The sequence below is a fragment of the Hippocampus bargibanti genome, linkage group LG12, assembly GCF_051943395.1.
Source record: "Hippocampus bargibanti isolate YZ-2025 linkage group LG12, ASM5194339v1, whole genome shotgun sequence".
Lineage (NCBI taxonomy): Eukaryota > Metazoa > Chordata > Actinopteri > Syngnathiformes > Syngnathidae > Hippocampus > Hippocampus bargibanti.
This window is the reverse complement of record NC_142745.1, coordinates 8,092,596-8,111,989: the sequence shown is the minus strand read 5'-3', so window position 1 is coordinate 8,111,989 and position 19,394 is coordinate 8,092,596. Positions and strand designations below refer to the sequence as shown.

Here is a 19,394-nt window from a genome sequence, read left to right as displayed (position 1 = left end):
GTCATCAACTGCCACATTTTTATGTTAATTTTACGTTTTAAAAATTATCTAAACAATTGTATCTATTAATAGAACGTGTGTTAAATAATCAATAAGAAAGTATTAAATGGTTTTTTTTCCTTTCGGCTTTTCCCTTCAGGGGTCGCCACTGCGAATCAGTGTCCTTCATTTTAATGAGACATAAACCCTCTTAAATGTTTTAAAACTAATAGTCTGTATTGAAGTGCCCGTTTTTATATTTTAAAATAGCCGGTTGATTTTGAGTTGCTAAACCCTTTTTTGTCATGTTTATATTTATTTAGTCCTTTCGCAGTTGCCGTCGCCGGTATCGTTTCCGCTATTTAAAGAAATATTAGCTGCACATAAGCTAGTCCCCAAAAAAATGGCGAACGTGGTGCTGGAGTTCAAGGCGTCTGCCGGCGACTCTGACCCACAGACTCGTCCGATTCTGATTATCGGACAGCATACCAACCTTCAGCATGTTGACTGGGCACAAATCAAAGGCAAACTCCAGCCTGTTGTCAGCAAAGAGGTAACGCTTACGATGATGACGATGACTGCTTGCTAATGCTAATGCTTAGCTAACACGGCGAGCTAACCTAAGTGTCGAGCATACCAGCCGCTGAGTCTCGACACAGAACTTCAAGATAACTCAACTTTAATTAAAAAAGGGTTGTCTAGACATCACACTTTCAGTTGTTTTATCACTGGTTCGAAAAAAAAAATCTAATTTGGTAATGTTAACATTTTCTTTCGAGCTGGGATATTGAATTGCTTCATTCTCGCGCCGACAGTATTCATTAATTTCATACGGACATGTAAATGTCATTTCACAATATTCGTCTAGATGGTTTTGCGACACGGACAATAGTTAGTGCTCTGTGAAAATAGGCACTAAAAATACCGTTGAAGTAATCTGTGTCACACGGGATATAAGTGGCCTTAAGATCAAGGATTTCTGTCATTTAGTACCTCACATAGTTATCCATTATATACTCTGAACTCCTGCAATTTATTATTTATTTTTATTTAACCACGAATACGCGTTTTCAAAAGGCTGTTTAAGTCTGAAAGTGTAAGCAAGAGTAAAGGATAACACCCAAATATAAACAATGTATAAAATAGTGAAAATAGGTAACTCATATACTTATTTCGTCGTCTATTGGTGCACATCACAGGCACACGGTTGATGTTTTTCAATAGTAGGAAGAGGGCCAATTGATGCCGGCGTGCCTAAGTATGTCACTTGGCACCCTTTTGGCCATGTCCCCCAAAATCCTGTATTATTACAATTAACTTCTGAAATTTTCTTAGTATTTGTGGTTGTTGTTACTGATCAACAACATGTTTTTCTTTCACTAAACGATGTAATGTACTGTTTTTTATTTCGTTTTATTTTTCAGATTTGGCAGGCAGCACTGAATACTTTAAGCCCCAAGCCCACGGACAGCTGTCCTCTGTACCTCAACTATGCAGCGGTGGCTGCCATTCCTTCGCGGGTCAGCAGGCACAACAGCCCCTCATCTGCCCATTTTATCTCCCGTCTAGTCCGCTCATGTCTGCCTGGAGGGAACAATCGCTGCATTGTGGTCCGTACTTGCACCGAATCGTCTTTCTCACACTCTTCAAACGAATCAGCCACTATTTGGGACTAAAATCTGTTTCATACTGTGGATGGAAATGTCTTGATGCTTTTTTTTCCTTCCTCTGCAGATGGTGTGTGAGCGCTCAGATGTGTTTGCGTCAGCCTGCGCCATTTCTAGAGCATTCCCCATCTTCTCTCGCCGCTCCGCATCCTCACGCAGGGCCGAGAAGAAGCACGTCACTGTTGAGTTTGTGATTGTTGGTCAAGATGACAACCGGATGGATGACGCCGAGCTGCAGGTATAGACTGCATTTACACTATCCCGTTTTTCATATTTGGTGTCTTTATTTATTTTGATCGGTTCTATCAAAGGGAACGGATCAATACTATGAAATTCTGTGAAAATATGGGACTGACCCAGGCAACTTATTTTTGTTAATGGAAAGTAATAAAACAGAGGGGGGGGGGGGGCAATAAAAAAGCAACAAAATGCTTTTCAAAAAACTTGTTGTCAGCCATTTTGTTATTTTAAAATGTGTTTATTCATATTCTTTTTTTAGTGCCTCTCCAATGCTGCAGATGGAGTGCGACTGGCAGCTCGCATTGTGGACACACCGTGTAATGAGATGAACACAGACCACTTCTTGGATGTGAGGAAAACCAACGAATGCATTGTTAATCTGTCAAGACCCTGAGGGACTCCCATTTGGTTTCAGGAAATCAAAGCAGTGGGAAGTGGACTCGGAATTACTCCTGTGATTATTCGTGGAGAGGAGCTAAAAGAAAAAGGCTTTGGAGGTAATGTATCCATATTTAAAGAACAACCGACGTCACTTTTTTGTTTCTTAACTGACATCAGAAAAACGTTTTATAGCATCTAAAATACCCAAAACACGCAGTATATTTTTATTCAAATGCAAAACACCAATAAAAATGACTTAAAGTGTCCAAAATCTGCAAAAAATTGAGCTGCGAATTGGGCCTTTTCAGAAAGTCCCGCCCCCGGTTCGTGTTGTCACGCCAAAACGTCTTGCATTGCTGGAGAAACAAAACAATGGCTTCAGATTCGGAGAATATGCTTTCTTGTTACACATCCAGTTATGAATATGATTCAAATAGTTCTGAAGACGAAAGCATACATGTTTGCAATTGATTAAAGAAGTCCTTCCGTTTCATTTTGAGGCATCTGGACTGTAATGTAGCGTCCCAGAAAAGAGGCAGAAAATGGCGACCAAGCTCCCTGTGAGGAATTAATCAGCCCGTTTCCACAGGCTGATAAATTCCCTATATGGAGCTTGGTCGCCCTCTTCTGGCTCTTTTTGGTCCTACATGATGTTTACAGACCAAACAAGCACAGCAAAATGCGTTGACATGATGGAAGGACTGCTACAATGTGTCCTTTTTTTCGGTCAGGGGCTTTCCTTCAGTGACGTCACGTACGGACTCGTCTCCAACTCAAAAACAAGACTTCCGGAATATGTAAAATGTAAAATGTAAAATATAGCTATATGCGGTGGAATCTTATTAAAATACGCTCAGTAGAAGTCATTTGACGCCATTTTACAAATTAAGGACACAACTTGTCCGGAGACGTTGGTTGTCCTTTAAGGAGAGGATTTGTTTGGTTCTGCAATAAGAATTGAAAGTATGACGTGGAGCACCATTCCCGAATTTGTTCGGGTTTTGTTTTTTCTTGCGGGGGCTGCTGATAAAGCGCTGGTCAGACATCTCTGTCTATGTGGTTTTCCCTTCCAACGAGGGGGCAGCATTTTCCTTATGTAAAGCCGCCCCTCTTGCACCTCATATTAGTCCACACATAACTTAGACTCTCTTCTTTCATCAGAAAAAAAAGTTAATTCCTAAGGTTTCTTGCGCTGCATTAAATGTTTATGTAATCCTAAACCTCAATATTCTGTCGGTCCTGCAATTTGAGTATAAATGACAAAAACCCACGTGCTGTCAAACAGACTGTTAAGTGAAACCGTGACAGCTTCGGTGCACAGTGTGTTTATGTCTTATGTTCAAAGAGGAGCTCGCTAACCTCCACTATCATATTGCGTGCACCACCTGTGGTCCTTGTAGGTATTTATGGTGTTGGCAAGGCAGCTGAGAATCCGCCTGCATTAGCAATCTTGAGCCACACACCAGAGGGCGCCACTCAGACCATTGCGTGGGTGGGCAAAGGCATCGTGTATGACACTGGGGGACTCAGCATCAAGGGGAAGGTACTTCATTTATTTTTTTTTTTTTTGTTGTTAGGATGTATGTTTTCAGCTATGTGTACAAAAGCACACTTACAAATAATATTCACCTGACGTCTGTGTAAGCTAACAGTCGTACAGGAGCTGTCCATCGATGAAAAGGTTTCTTCAGCCGTCATCTGTACTTCTTTGAAGGTGTCGGACGTTTCGCTTCTTATTCAAGAGGCTTCGTCAGTGAACTAAAATCTTTTGCTGGTAGTTTCGGCCCTATATATACATATCGCTACTGTCCATACGTGGCGGTGGCAGACTATGATTGGTCCTTGCTCTCAGGTTGAGGGGAGCAGAGGACTACTCCCTGCGGCTACACTGATTACTTCTATTGTCCTGACTGACTATATATATATATATATATATATATATATGCTCAACTTGGAATTACTCATGGATAGAAAGCTAGCTAATAGATAGCTAGCTATCTTGCTAATAGATAGCTAGCTATCTAGCTAATAGATAGCTAGCGAAATAGCTAGCTACTAGATAACTCGTGAGATAGCGAGCTAGCTAGCTAGATATTTTTGTACTCACGACTCTGTGGTGCGTGTTACAATAATGTGAGCATTAAATAAGTGGAAATTATAAGTAAATAAAACCAAAAAATGCTTTAATTGTTTATTCGTACATTCAATTAGTATAAAATGTATTTTGATTTTTACATTTTCTTTTGTTTCACCTTAAAAATGAACTGCCTTTATTGCGTCAATAATTGCTTTATAAAGTGAGTATTGTGTTGAAAATTGCGAGTCTCCTGACCAAATCGTGAGACTTGGCTTGTACGAAATTGTTGACTGAATAAGTCATAATTTGCTTTTTGCCCCCCCCCCCCCCCCCCCCCCCCCCCCCCCCCCCAATCCAAAAAAAAGACCACAATGCCAGGCATGAAGAGAGACTGTGGTGGAGCCGCCGCCATCTTGGGAGCTTTTCAAGCCACCATCAAACAGGTACGCTATCTGTGACAGGTGTCGAGCTGTTTCGTTGGAACCTCACTGACAAGCTCTCACTTGTGTCCCAGGGCTTCAAGGATAACCTCCACGCCGTGTTTTGCCTGGCAGAGAACGCCGTTGGACCCACAGCTACACGACCAGACGATATCCACACGCTCTACTCTGGAAAGTAAGCTTGTTTCTCCCAAGTCGTTAATTAAAGTTGATGCAGTTCACTGAAGCTGATCTATTCTAAATGAACTCTTAAGGACTGTGGAGATTAACAACACCGATGCCGAGGGCAGGTTGGTGCTGGCCGATGGAGTTGTGTACGCCAGCAAAGATCTGTCCGCTGACATCATTCTCGATATGGCCACGCTGACGGGTGCACAGGTATGGTGAAAAATGCAGGTTGACCCTAAAACACTGTCAGATATTTATTCGGACACTGTGAACATTACATGTGATGCATGAGTAAAACACAGTGTTCTTGATTTGAATACCACGCCCCTGGATGTCCCAAGCACCAAGATCCATAAACCAACAGAAGGTAGACATTTTAATGGGTTGTCTTTCCATGAACTGATAGATTTGTTACTAGGCTAATGAGCTCTTCCCGTGAAGGAGTTTACAAAGTCCTAAATTCTGCCCAAGGACAGATGTCCTACCTGAGGATGACAGTTTAACAGGATGTGACTGTTCACCTCAGATTGACCCCCCCAGATTTTCTGTGCTTCCTTTGTGGGCCTTGTGTTTAGCCAACCAAGCATACAACAGCATGATTTTCAGTATGATAAGTTCTATTCTGTCTATTCTCTATCAAACACTAATATCAATATTCACATTTTTTTTCTTTGTGGGGGGGAATTGTCTAGGGGATTTCTACAGGTAAGCACCACGCAGCCGTGATGACTAACAGCGAGCAGTGGGAGACGGCGTGCGTGCGTGCCGGACGCAGCAGCGGTGACCTTGCCCACCCTCTGGTTTACTGCCCTGAACTGCACTTCACCGAATTTGCTTCTGCTCTCGCTGATATGAAAAATTCCGTGTCTGTGAGTAAGATGGATGGCAACTTCAACTTAAAAATATTTTTCATGCTTGCAACTTCACACGCCACACTGGATATATGACAAAATTGCCACTTTTAATTTTTATGTTTTATATTATCAGGACCGTGAAAACGCTCAGAGCTCTTGCGCCGGCCTCTTCATCGTGTCGCATTTGGGCTTTGATTGGCCCGGCGTGTGGGTCCACATTGACATCGCATCTCCTGTTCATGCTGTGAGTACCAAGTGCTCCATGTTCTTAAAAAAATTGAAGTGGTAATCAATTGAAAGCAGCCAGTGTGAGCCTTGTACTTGCCTTGGCAGGGGGAGCGAGCCACAGGATTCGGAGTCGCTCTCCTCATGGCCCTGTTTGGTCAGGCTTCTGAAGATTCCATGCTGAACCAAGTGTCTCCTCTGGGTGCTGCCTCTAACATGTTAGAAGAGCAGATGGAGCAGGATTGCAAAAGGAGACGGCTGGTATAGGAGAGACGACGGTGCCGTCGCAAGCTCTGAAGCACTCTGATGCCACCATCACACCCTTAAAACTTAAAGCAAATGTTCAGTCACTTTCGGTTAATCTTTTAAACTGCAAGTGTGTTTGAGTCCATTTGACTTCACTGAATTAAAGAAATGAAATGAACGTTCATGTCGCCTGAGCTCTATTCACTGCAATTCAAATATTGTTCCAGAATAATTTAAATAGTACTGTTTAAATCAGAGCAAAGTACCATATTTTCCGGCACACCGCCAATGAATGGTGTACTTTAAAAAAAAAATCCATGTATAATGAAATGAATGAAAAAGTGGTTGTAAGTCGAGCCGGTCGTAAGTCGGATGTTACCGGTACATAAATGTTTTCCAAATATATTTTCCTTTCGGCTTTTCCCCTCAAGGGGTCGCCACAGCAAATCAGTGCCCTCCATCTTTAGAGGTTTGATCCGCATGTTTGTTTTGGCCAAGCTTTTACGTCGGATGCCCTTCCTGACACAACCCTACGTATTTATCCGGGCTTGGGACCGGCACAAGACTTATGTCCCTTTGTGGCTACAGAACAAGCAACTCGCTCAGTAAAAAAGGCTCCCAAACACAAAATTGTAGTCGGCACAGCAACATTCAAAAAAGCAAAAACTATACTCACCATTTGATGACAATGCTCTGATCTCACCGTGAAATGGGCACAAGTTTGTGAAATATATTTATACAGAAAGGTTTTCGAAATGTAATATATAAAATATTTCCAAATATGTCACAGAGGCTGGTGTTATGCACTACAAGGGGAGATGAAGTCGGTAGCCCCTGACAATAGTTGCAGAATCTATTGCGGCTCAATATTACTTCGCATATAAGGCGCACCTCACACACGGTCATCTTTTGAATAAAATGAAGGCTTTATGTACTGTACAGTACTGTATGCCGTTTGTGGCATACCTTGAACAATGAATTTCCATTTCATATCAGAATTTTATTATTTACATGTACTTTTAAAGTTCAGCCTTTTTAATATGTCAATAAAGGTGTTTCATCATTCACCTCCTAAATAAATAAGTCGTAAATTTCCTCCACAGGACTTGGACCACTACGTATTTCCTTCTACCATAGTTTTTAGACAAGAACTTCAACACGGCTTTACTGTAGTTGTTTGACAAGCCACTAGTTGGCGCTGCAGAAGTCGTTAAACCAATCTGATGCTCTGACGATGCAGTGATTCAGTGTCACGTGACATCGGCAGAAACAAGTCGCTCCGAAAAGTTACTGACCGGCTACTGAGCGGCTCTTCCAAATGGCCAACGCGGCGTCTCTTGCGTTATTTTCCGTCTGTTTGTCTGCCGTGTCAGCCGGGCTGTATTTTAACAAGAAAGAACCTTGTTATGTCCCCGCGCCGAGGAACAAGAGCTTTGGACTGAGGTAAATTTTATGTTTTAAGATGTGTTTTTCCGACATACTTCGCGTCCTGGCTAACACGTCAAAGTCACGAGTTCGAAGCGACAACACTGGACACTCATCACATGGAGTGATCAAATGTAAAACATATCTTTGAATAACAGCGCTTATTTTTTTTCTAATTGGAACGCAAACGGGGATTGGCGAATCATTTGTTTAATAATTTGGTGGTAATGTGTTATTTTGTGTATAATACTGGAAGAAAATAAGAATTGAAATGATTGTTTTCCTATTAGGTCCTCGCGCTGCCATATTAAACAGATCAAAATATGCTTCATTGTATCGTGTATCACAAAGCAAATGATCAGATCACTCAATGCAAATTTCTATTCTATTTCAATTCTCTGTACAAAGTCCACGACCCAATCAACTAGCTGTGTTTTATACATAATCCTGTAGGGGTAAGGGGGGATGGTTGAGTGGTCGAAAAGTGCCTTATCATTGATTGATAGGGCACTAAATGTGCTGTCCCTTTGATTGATAGGGCCTATCAATCAAAGGGACATCACATTTAGTTTTACAGGCACAGCATATCTGATTTTGAAAAAAAAAAAAACACAAACATGCCATTTTAGAAATAATTACTTTAAGGCAATGGTGGTTCTTCAAATAATTTCGCCCGACATAAAAATTCCGCCTGTGTGTTTGTATTTTCAGGACATCCCCTCACCCACACGAGTATTTAAACATCTCTGCTCTGCCCAAGTCGTGGGACTGGAGGAACGTCAATGGGATCAACTACGTTAGCACCACTCGCAACCAGCACATTCCTCAGTACTGCGGCTCATGTTGGGCTCATGGCAGCACCAGCGCAATGGCAGGTTGGACCTATCTTCTCTTCTTGGGTTAAACACATTATCGTTATGAAATGATTTTGTTTTCATCCATCAGCAAGTGACAAAATGGCCATCTCCTTAAAGGACAACCGACACCTCCGGACAAGCTGTGTCCATAATTTGTAAAATCACTTCAAATGACTTCTACTGAGCGTAGTTTACAAAGATGGCGATGGTGAATCGTGTGTTGCGCCAAGACTATTTGATACAAATTCCCAGCAGACAAATCAGCCCATTTCCAACAGAGCTTGGGCGCCATCTTGTACATTTTCTGGGACGCTACATTGGAGTCCTGACGGCTGGAATTGATCTGGAAGGACTTCTTCAAGCAATTGCAAACATTTATGCTTTCCTCTTCAGAACTATTTGAATCATATTCATAACTGGATGCGTAACAAGAAAGCATCTTCTCTGAATCTGAAGCCATTGTTTTGATTCTCCAGCAAGGCAAAGACGTCCTGGCGTGATGTCATGAACAAGGGGGCGGGACCTTCTGAAACTTGACATATCCGGGGTCATTTTGAAGTAGTTTTGTGACACTAACTCATTTTTATTGGTGTTTTGCATTTGACTAAAAATATCAGCCTGCGTGTTTTGGGTGCTACGAAACGTATCTCTGATGTCAGTTAGGAAACAAAAAATGGTGTCGGTTGTCCTTTAAACATACTTAGATACATCTTAAACATACTTACATAAGTTTTAAACATACATTCCATCCAAAATGTAACACTAAAGCAACTTGCGAACAAATTCACCTTACGAACGACCACTCGGAAGGTATTTTGTTCGTAAGCTGGGGAGCATCTGTATTCAAGAAGTTGTCACTCAAGGCATTTTTTTAAATACATTTTCAGATCGCATCAATATTAAGCGGAAAGGAGCATGGCCGTCCGCCTACCTCTCCGTGCAGCACGTGGTGGACTGCGGAGGAGCCGGCAGTTGTCACGGTGGCGATCACGGCGGAGTGTGGGAATACGCCAACACCCACGGCATCCCGGATGAGACGTGCAATAACTACCAGGCCAAAGACCAGAGTGAGGCTCTCTTGAGTGACAGCGACCGAGCGTGCCCGGGCCCTCAAGCCCCCGTTTTATACTCTGCCATCCATCTTCCGTAGAATGTAAACCATTCAACGAGTGCGGCACCTGTACCACCTTCGGCGTTTGCAATGTTGTGAAGAACTACACCCTGTGGAAAGTCGGCGATTACGGGGAGGTCAGCGGGAGGGAGAAGATGATGGCTGAAATCTATGCCCGCGGACCAATCAGGTTGGTTGACTGAAATCAGAATTTTAATATAAGAGTATTGCTTTGGCACCAAGGAATTATAGTACAGCGATATCTTGCTTTACGAACTTTTCGGTTTATAAAATTTTAATTTATGAAAATTTTACCTTGGCATACGAACTATTTTTTTGGGATACACACGGAGCTGCCACAATGAGTGACGAGTGAAGAAAATGGCAGCCGGCTTGTTTTGTTTTTACGCATATTCAAATGGATTGAATTGCACCTGTAGAAGGATCGCAGAGCGATATCGTTACAACAAATTTGTGATTTTTAGCTGTGGTATCATGGCAACGGACGCACTGGACAGCTACAACGGCGGTCTCTATTCCGAGTACTATGAAGACCCCTCCATAAATCACATTGTGTCAGTGGCGGGATGGGGAGTGGAAAACGGCGTGGAGTACTGGATCGTACGCAACTCTTGGGGAGAGCCGTGGGTAAGCGCTTGTCTCCAAAGTCAAATCATGAGCGCACGTGGTGGTCTCGTGTATAAAAATATCATTTCATCAGGGGGAGAAGGGCTGGCTCAGGATCGTCACCAGCGCCTACAAGGGAGGAAGTGGAAGTTCCTACAACCTAGCATTGGAGACGGATTGTGCCTACGGAGACCCGATTGTCCCGAAAGACTACGACGTCTAGATCGCTTCAGGACTCTTGATTCAGTTTTAATCATTACCTAAAAAAAGGGAACATGTTATTCTTTTCTTTTTAAATCCATTTTAAATTAGAGTGCCAAATGGTTGGTTTTGTTGTGATTCTAAGACTGTTGAACAGTCTATTTGTTTTTTTTTTTTTACACGATCGAGGTGACGGTAGTAAAAATTACCCTCGATAGAAAATAAAACACGTTTGCATCTTACAATAAAAATCAGTCACATATTTATAAAAGTCTTGGTGAACCACACACAGTCACATTGTGCTGCTGTGAGTTCTTCACAGGTGATTAAAGTGTGCATTTACAATATACAAAGTGTGACTTTATTTTTTTTTTCCTCCGCACTATGATACTGCTGAAAATGTGTCAGTCTTCAAAGTGATACTTGTGTGGCTATTTTTTCACTCACTGCGCTGAAATGAAGCTACAGCATCTCGGAACAGCTCCAAGCTGACCTCAATGGCCACAAAAGTCCCAAGTTTGCATCATCAAGACTGGTCAGTCCAAAATGTTGCGCTTTGTCATCAGCTCTTTACGGGCGGTACACAACATCCTCAATTTATCATGATGAAATTTGACTTGCAATGAGCTGGAAAAATAAAACAATGTGTTAGTTTCCAAAATCAAGATGGCAAAATGTAGTTTGGCAAGTTTTAGGGCGGAGAGGGCTACGGGCATACCGATGAACTCTGCGACGGGGTCGTGTTCTCCTTCTGTTCGGATTGTTCCGGCGATGCTGTCGTTCTCCAGGATGGGCAAGAAGAGCTGCACGAAATCTGACGTGTACGGAGGTGCGATCACGTCCAGAACCTTTGTAAGGATAGTCAGTTTTATTCAAAATTATTATGTAAATATATTTACACCAGTGGCGGAACGTCAAGGCCTGCAAAGCCTTCTGTGCTGTCCTACAAATATCTGAATGAGGGACTGATGTTAATTATATTTTGTCCATGAATTCTGATTAAATAATTGCAAATTGTCTTTAAGCTTTTCATTACTTTTCCCCTACTGGCCAACGCTAGCACACTGTATCAGTAGCAAGCTGCATGTCAAAGTCACCTTTTTTGTCAAATATGCTAATATGCATATAATAATAATATAAATGTATATTATACATTTGTATATAATGTATATTGTGTTGATTTAATAGCAGTTTTTTTTAACCCAAAATGGCTGAAGGAAGAGAAGAAATGGATTTGGTTGGAGATTACCTGTTAAAGCCATTTTCGAGACGGATTTTTTAAGCAAAAAATGGACGTCATTAAGGTCAGTTATTTCCTGGCTAATGCTACCCTCTAACGGACTTGCATTAAATCACACCACACTTTTTTTCAGTCACGATTGATTCAGGCTAGCACTACTGAAGGCCTAGCAATGAAATCCACAGCCCGCCACTAATTTACACATCACCAAGAAGAGGCCAAATTCCGTCACATTGCAGAAACTTAAAATACAATATAAACGTTTGTGCTCTAAATTATTTAGCCACCCCTTAACAAATGACTATTTCATATTTACAAACGTGCATATCCGCGGTTTGCCCTTTTTTTGTAGTGAGAATAACAGAGCCGACATTTCAATTTCTCCCCATTGGAATCGTTACCTCGGTGACAAAATAGCGAATAAGGGAGATGTCCGTGTTGAGCTTCTCCAGACACTTGCGAATGTAGCCAACCACGGGTAGAACATAACCACGACTCAACAGGTGAACCATGCGGTCCAGGAGGGTCTTTTTGAGCTCCAACTGGAAGCAAAATCAAAAGTTTGTTGTCATTTGAGAATACCTGAAGTGTTTGAACCAGAAGAGACGCCCACACACCTGCTCCATGACATCGAGCTGCGAATGTTCGGTCTCAAAGAGCTTGATGAGCAGCTGGAGAACTTGAGGATGCAGCAGCTGGTGACACGTGCAGATCTGCCGGGGGAAAAGGAACGCCGCGGTTAGCTAGCTAGCTGTTTAGAAAAAGACTTCAAACTCTCTGTCGGTACCTCATCCAGCAGAGCTAAGTGGACCGGCGTGTGATCCGTTTGCAGCTGAAAGTAGCGGGGCTCCGACACGGTCCAGTCCACCCATTTCAAAACCCCCATCGCCACCACTGGGAATCTGAGGGCACCAGAACAACCAAAGCCACCCAGTGATTAATTCATTCACACCCAGACGATGTGCAAAAAATGTGTCCTTTCCAGTGCCAGGGTTTTTGTCATTGTCATTGTCACTGAAATTGCAGAACCCACAAAATATAGTTTTAGGACGACATAAACAAGTTCGTTCCGAACAGTCATTTGTAAGTTGAATTTGTTCGTAAGTTGCTTCAGCGTTATATTTTGTATGGAATGTATGTTTAAAGGACAACCGACGTCTCCGGACAAGTTGTGTCCATAACTTGCAAAATGGCTTCAAATGACTTCTACTGAGCATATTTTACAAAGATTCCACCGCATATAGCTATACTTTACGTTTTAAGACTCGCGCTGAACATTCCGGAAGTCTTGTTTTTGAGTTGGTGACGAGTCCTCACCCTACGTCACTGAAGGAACGCCCCTGGCCGAAAAAAGGACACATTGTAGCAGTCCTTCCATCACGTCAATGCATTTTGCTGTACTTGTTTGGTCTGAAAACTACGCGTTGCACCAAAAAGAGGCAGAAGAGGGCGACAAAGCTCCATGTAAGGAAAGCCTGTGGAAACGGGCTGATTAATTCCTTACACGGAGCTTTGTCGCCATTTTCTGCCTCTTTTTTAGTGCTACATTTCCCCCCTATTGCCTCAAAATGGCACGGAATAAATTCTTTAATCGATTGCAAACATGTATGCTTTCCTCTTCAGAACTATTTGAATCATATTCATAACTGGATGAGTAATAAGAAGGCATATTCTCCGAATCTGAAGCCATTGTTTTGATTCTCCAGCAAGGCAAAACGTCTTGGGGTGACGCCACGAACAAGGGGGCGGGACCTTCTGAAACTGGCCACTTCTGGGTTCATTTTTTTGCAGATTTTGGACACTTTAAGTCATTTTTATTGGTGTTTTGCATTTGACTAAAAATATCATACTGCGTGTTTTTGGTATTTTAGATGCTATAAAACGTTTTTCTGATGTCAGTTAGGAAACAAAAAAGTGATGTCGGTTGTCCTTTAAGGCTTTTATAAGTAACCTGTATTGGTTTGTAATGAAAAATAAACATTTAATAAAAGATATGCTCTATAAAAGTATGTACATGTACAACTGGAGACCGTTGTTCCTAACTCGAATGTTTGTAAGTAGGGGAGTGTCTGTATTTGAAAACGTTTTCATATATAAGGCACACCACATTATAAGGCGCTACAGTAGAGGCTGGTGTTATGTTTAACTCATTCACTGCCAGACGATGTGCTAAAATGTGTCCACTTCAGTGCCAGGGTTTTTGTCATTTTTACAATCAAATTGCGCGACCCACAGAATATTGAGTTTTAGGACTACATAAACATTCAATGCAGCGTATGAAACCATAGACTATTTTCTTTCATCAGAAAAAAAGAGTTAATTCCGAAGTTATATGGGTCTGGAGTTATCTGAGCTTGAAATGGGGGCGGCTGTCCAAAAGGCAAATGCTGCCCCCTCGGGAGAGAGAGAAAAAAAAAAAAAACATTGCTAGAGGTCTGACCATCCCTTTATCGGCACCCCCACGAGAAAAACCAATGTCATATTTTCAATTCCCGAATAAATTCGGCAATGGCAGTGAATGAGTCAACGGCAATTGATTTTTGAGTAACAAGGTAAGAATAATTTGGGATTTTTCATGTTTGTGTGTTTTTATTTGGTCTTGTTTTTTTTAGAGCTTGTTATTTATTTATTGTCTGCAACCAGCAGCTAGCTGCTAACCCACGTTGAGCTGACGTTTTCCACCCACCGTATGCACTGGTACAGCGTTCCGAGTTCAGCCACCAACTCTGTAGCGCCTTTGTTTTCATTACAGCAATGGTTGTGCACCGTCTCGATGGCCTTGGACGATGATTTCAGCTCGTCCTTGTTGATGTTCACTCGCTTGTTCTGAGACCCCAATGGAAAAGATCAGTTTGGCTCTGAGCATTTCGTTTTTCCAAACACGACGGTGAGAGATTGAAACCTTTTTCCACGTCTCCACCACACTGGCAGCGTAGGCTAAAATGTGGATATATTTGTGTTTGTGGTCTTGGTTGATCTTGGAGCCAGGTTTAAAGAGTGAATGCATGAACAGGTCCAGAAAAGCAGGCACTCTGATCTGGAGGAATGAGAAACGGAGAATTCTCATCAGCAAATCGAAAGCCTTGATTCTTCCAATGTACAGACGCTCCCCACCTTACGAACGAGATATGTTCCGAGTGGTCGTTTGTAAGGTGAATTTGTTCGTAAGTTGCTTCAGTGCGATACAGGTAACATACTTACGACCACCCATACTTACGACCATGACCTCCAGACCCTATTTTTTTTAATATTAATTCTACGCTTGGCACCGCAACGCGCTAGCAGGCCGCGCTAGCAATCGACTGTGTGATGGCACCAGAGGGGGCGGGGGGTTGCGTGTTATTTAGCCTCCGAGTCTCTATTCAACATTTTGAATGGATTTCGAGTTACGACCACTTCGACTTACGCCCGATTGGTCGGAGCGGAACTCGGTCCTAAGTCGGATGTTACCTGTATTTTGTATGGAATGTATGTTTAAGTCAAACACTGAACGGGAAAGTATAAAACGCAGACGCTCTAACAGTCATAAAATAAATTCACACCTATTGTTGTATGACGACATATATCCTTGGGTCTTTAGTAAGTCATTACTGAAGCTGCTGGCACCTAATTACTGAATTAGCAACCATTACTATTTGTTATGCATCGCGTCCTCATGGAGTGTCAACCAGGAACCGCCCACATTCTCTACACAGCTAATCGCACGTGAGCTCAGCCGGAAAAGGCGCCAACACAAAATCTAACTTACAGCATGTCTGTCCGAACATTTTTCGCCGCACTATACCTGCAAAAATGTTCGTATGTGCCGTTATTCGTAACTGGAATGTTCGGAAGTTGGGGAGCGTCTGTAAATTGAATGAATTAAATTTGCAGTGGAAAAAAAGGCTGGTTCAAAATGGAAGATCAATTCAAAGTTTCTCATGATGCTACGATGTCATTGCAGAATTTCCTCACCAGCTCCACAGGAGGCGGGTCCATGCTACTGAACATTTTAAACAGCACGGTGATATCAGCGGGATTCAGGGCTCCTTTGGACAACATGGCGCCCAGCGCCTGGCAGGCGCGAGGGTAGGCTGCTGCCGTACCCAGCGCCAGCGTGATCTGACTGGCATCGTGACCCCTGACGTGACACGAGACGACGCAATGAGTAGATGCACCAAATATAATGTTCAACTGACAAGATTAAAGCCAGGATTAAATTGGCAATTTTACCTTTGTGTTTCTTCTTCTTTTATTTTATTTTAGTCAAGTGAAATGGATTTCTATTGCGTAAATGGATGACATATCAATCTATTGGTGTCTGTCTGGGATATTTGTACCTCTTGTGAGCCGACTTCTGCACCTCCTGACCAATCCGGCGTACAGCAGATCCGCCTTGCTCCTCCTGAGCCAGTATGGACATCATAGCCTGAGCGAAGAGGTATGTGTGCTCACCGTGACACACCATTTTCTAGATGACACCCCCCGAAAAAAATCAGGGAAGTGGGAGTAAAGAAGACAAAAAGAAAGAACAACTAGTCAAAATGTCACATATAGATACAACAGGATCCTCCACGCTGTGGGGAATTATCTAAATGGGCCTTACAGCAAATTCAGGCAAGTTCTTTTCAAGGTTCTCCTCTCCTCCATCTAGCAGTGTGGCTAAAGATGTCCTCAACACACGAGAGAAAACCTCCAGTTGCTGGCACGCCGTCGACACACTAGTGATCTCGCCCTGGTAGCCTGCGTCTGAAATCAGCTACACAAAACATGTTTCTTTTACAACTGGATTTGACTGAATCTCTCTATCCACAAATTATGACGATTCAAAAATATACAAATACAGTGATACCTCATCTTACGAACGCTTTAGCTAATGAACATTTCGCCTTACGAACATTAAATTCGCGAGAATATAACCTTGGCATACGAACTAGTTTTGGGGAAACACATGGAGGTGGTTGGCGGACTAGTTTTCAGTGGAAGAACACCAAACCACACAGCTGAACAGCGCCACCGTGGCTGCCGGACTACTTTTCCACAACACCCTTTCTCATAGTGCAGACATGGTTTGTTTTCGAGTGAAATACTTTTGCTTTTTTGGGACCGAAAAAGACCCCACCACAGGCTAGTGTTAAACCGTAGAGGAAACACAAGACAATTACGATTTAAAATTAAAATTTCGATATAAAATTACGAGCATAAGGAAAGCGAGCATCACAAAGGTAAATAAAACAACTTTATTATACAGTTCCGTTTATTTCTTTAATTACAATACAATAGCACATTTATTATACATAAAATAAGGTATATGTTGCGTAGTTTTAAGGCTTATTTAGTAGAAAATTATGTTTTATGGGCTTCTTGGAAACGGATTATTCTCATTTTTAATGGTTTCCTATGGGAAATTAATGTTTGGAAGATACACTTTTTGCCTTACACACACTTTCTGGGAACCAATTAAGTTTGTAAAATGAGGTATCACTGTACAAAATGGATACCTTCACAGTAAAGTTGAGCATCAGACAGTCAGGATGAGCCTCAGCAAGCTTGTAGAAGAGGTCTCGCCACGTCGTGTGAGCAATCATCTGTTCCAGCCAAGCCGGAGTCTACAAACACATTCTGAATCTCATCCACTTTTCAATTTGATTGTGCTTGATTGTGAGCTAGAAATTTATCTCACACATCCACGTAAAAAAAATAACAATGGAATCCGTGGACCGTGGTTAAACCATTTCAAAGCAGATGTCATTATTTTAGGAAGGCGACTTGAATGCATTATTAATGAATTGGTACCTCGCCCTCTACGGTGAAAATGGAATCTGCTTTTTGTGGGTCAAAGTGCTTTATCAGCAGACTCTTGAGATGATTCTCAACTCGTTCTTGTACCTGCGCGGGCTCAACCCCTGGAAAGCACATAAAAAAAATCAAGCAAAACTGAACTGAACAAAGCCCACAACATGGGCGGTGTAGAGAAGCAAAGGCAAGACGGGAGGAGCGACCGACCCATCTGGATGAGCCACTCTGCCAAAAGGTTTACGGTCTGAGCGACGGCAGAGTAGTTTTCTGACAAAAGCTGGATGACGTGTTCTGGAGAACCACCCGCCTGGAAATACCTGTGATAAAAATACAAGAGTAGCTTAACTTTATTTCCCTTATTATATTTTAGGAACTATCTATCCATTTTATAATATGCTTTTCCTCAATGGGTCGTATGTGTGCTGGAGCCTATCCCAGCTAACTTTGTGGTAACTTTGGGGTACACCCTGGACTGCAAGCCACCCAATTTTAGAATTGGTGTTATAAAGGAAAACATTTCACATCTTGCATGAAAAAAAGAGAAGTACATACATTTTGAGGGTGTTGAAAATGGCAGGCTCCATGATGTAATCCCTGCTGGAAAATTTCTTCAGACAATCCTCCTGGATTTTCCCCAAATTTTCAACATCAACATACACATCCTCCTGGAAAAATAAAATGGAAGGCTATTTTTATGTTTTTGAGATCATTTGTAATGTGAAAACTTAGAGCAACTTTGTCCACTATTGTCATGTCACTTCTATACAACTGAAGTGAATATAAAAAATACAGAGGAAGCGTCACGGACTATGTCTTGGGATGTAAAATTTGAATGCACAAATGTCAGGAAAATCAAACTACAACAGATGAATAGCGATGGTGGTTCATTAGAGGCACTTCAAAAGGGGGACGGGCGCGTGCCGAGCCTCATTTAGCACTGAGTTGCACATCCATCCATTTTTCAACACCGCTTATCCTGAACAGCGTCGGACCTGAAACTATCCCGGCTGACTTCGGGCGGAATTGTTCTCCAGTCAGTTGCAGGGCACCGAACGTAAGTACATTCTCGTGCACAACAACGTGTGCAACACGCGTGCACACGCGTGCAATCGCATTAATCCTGTTTTTTTTTTTCACTTCACTTCTCCAAAAAATGTATCCCCATTTAGTAGTGCGAGACATAGGTCACATTAATGGCGGAGAAAAGTTTTAAAGTAATTTATCTTGGTCAGCTTGAATGTGTAAGGTTGTAAAAAAATTAATGCAATTGAGAATGCCCACCTCATAGCAAACGAACTTTTTCTATTATGAATCCACCATACCTGAACAATTGTACGGCTGATGTAAAACGACATCGTTGACTGTTGTTCCTATTCAATTGGCCTGTTAGCTCATAATCATCAGCCAAACAGTAACAAGTCTTACCGTGTTAGCGTCCGGGCCTTCCCAGTCGCCAGCGCCACTATAATATTCCTCGTCCATGTTGACGGGAACAAGTGAGTAGATTTTTAAGCAATTATAGTAATTCGTAGTCTGTATCCTTACCACGGGAAACACTGACGATCTATGAATGAGCTAGCCAGGTGGCTAATAACAACCGGAAGAAAATGGCGAATGGTAAACTATGGAACTATGTTTTCCCGATTTTGTCTTATCAGGCACAATTTAGCTCACTACGATTAGAACGAAGTCGTTACGGGCGCACTAAATTTACATTCTTTATTTTGGGGGAGTCACCTCGAGAGACATTATTCTAATTATGTAATAATGGTGTGTAAACATGTTTGGAATGTACATAAATAAACAAGACAAAAGCCTAGTCACTAGGCTTTTGTCTTGTTTATTTAGGCCCTAGCCTAGCGTGGCCTCATCAATGCA

General features: G+C 42.1%; 3 protein-coding genes across 3 annotated transcripts; 2 read left to right on the top strand and 1 right to left on the bottom strand.

The window, feature by feature from the left end:
* The first annotated feature begins 359 nt into the window (after positions 1-359).
* On the top strand, positions 360-6,455 carry npepl1 (aminopeptidase like 1). The gene is made up of 12 exons (XM_089009711.1): positions 360-532; positions 1,404-1,589; positions 1,714-1,884; positions 2,146-2,235; positions 2,302-2,383; positions 3,668-3,810; positions 4,710-4,787; positions 4,859-4,959; positions 5,039-5,162; positions 5,645-5,821; positions 5,940-6,050; positions 6,140-6,455. The coding sequence occupies exons 1-12, from the start codon at positions 383-385 to the stop codon at positions 6,296-6,298; spliced, it is 1,572 nt and encodes a 523-aa protein (XP_088865837.1). The 5' UTR covers positions 360-382; the 3' UTR covers positions 6,299-6,455.
* A 1,069-nt stretch (positions 6,456-7,524) lies between these two features.
* ctsz (cathepsin Z) lies at positions 7,525-10,828 on the top strand. Its single transcript, XM_089010626.1, has 6 exons — positions 7,525-7,720; positions 8,414-8,577; positions 9,447-9,626; positions 9,710-9,860; positions 10,156-10,318; positions 10,392-10,828. Exons 1-6 carry the CDS (start codon positions 7,596-7,598, stop codon positions 10,518-10,520), a joined length of 912 nt encoding a protein of 303 aa, XP_088866752.1. The 5' UTR covers positions 7,525-7,595; the 3' UTR covers positions 10,521-10,828.
* Positions 10,829-10,836: 8 nt separating this feature from the next.
* On the bottom strand, positions 10,837-19,238 carry nelfcd (negative elongation factor complex member C/D). The gene is made up of 15 exons (XM_089010625.1): positions 18,942-19,238; positions 18,069-18,181; positions 17,724-17,833; positions 17,514-17,623; positions 17,219-17,326; positions 16,324-16,476; positions 16,058-16,188; positions 15,693-15,858; positions 14,641-14,775; positions 14,425-14,564; positions 12,526-12,640; positions 12,356-12,451; positions 12,140-12,280; positions 11,217-11,346; positions 10,837-11,125 (listed from the first exon to the last, which is right to left on the bottom strand). The coding sequence occupies exons 1-15, from the start codon at positions 18,996-18,998 to the stop codon at positions 11,091-11,093; spliced, it is 1,740 nt and encodes a 579-aa protein (XP_088866751.1). The 5' UTR covers positions 18,999-19,238; the 3' UTR covers positions 10,837-11,090.
* Between the last annotated feature and the right edge of the window lie 156 nt (positions 19,239-19,394).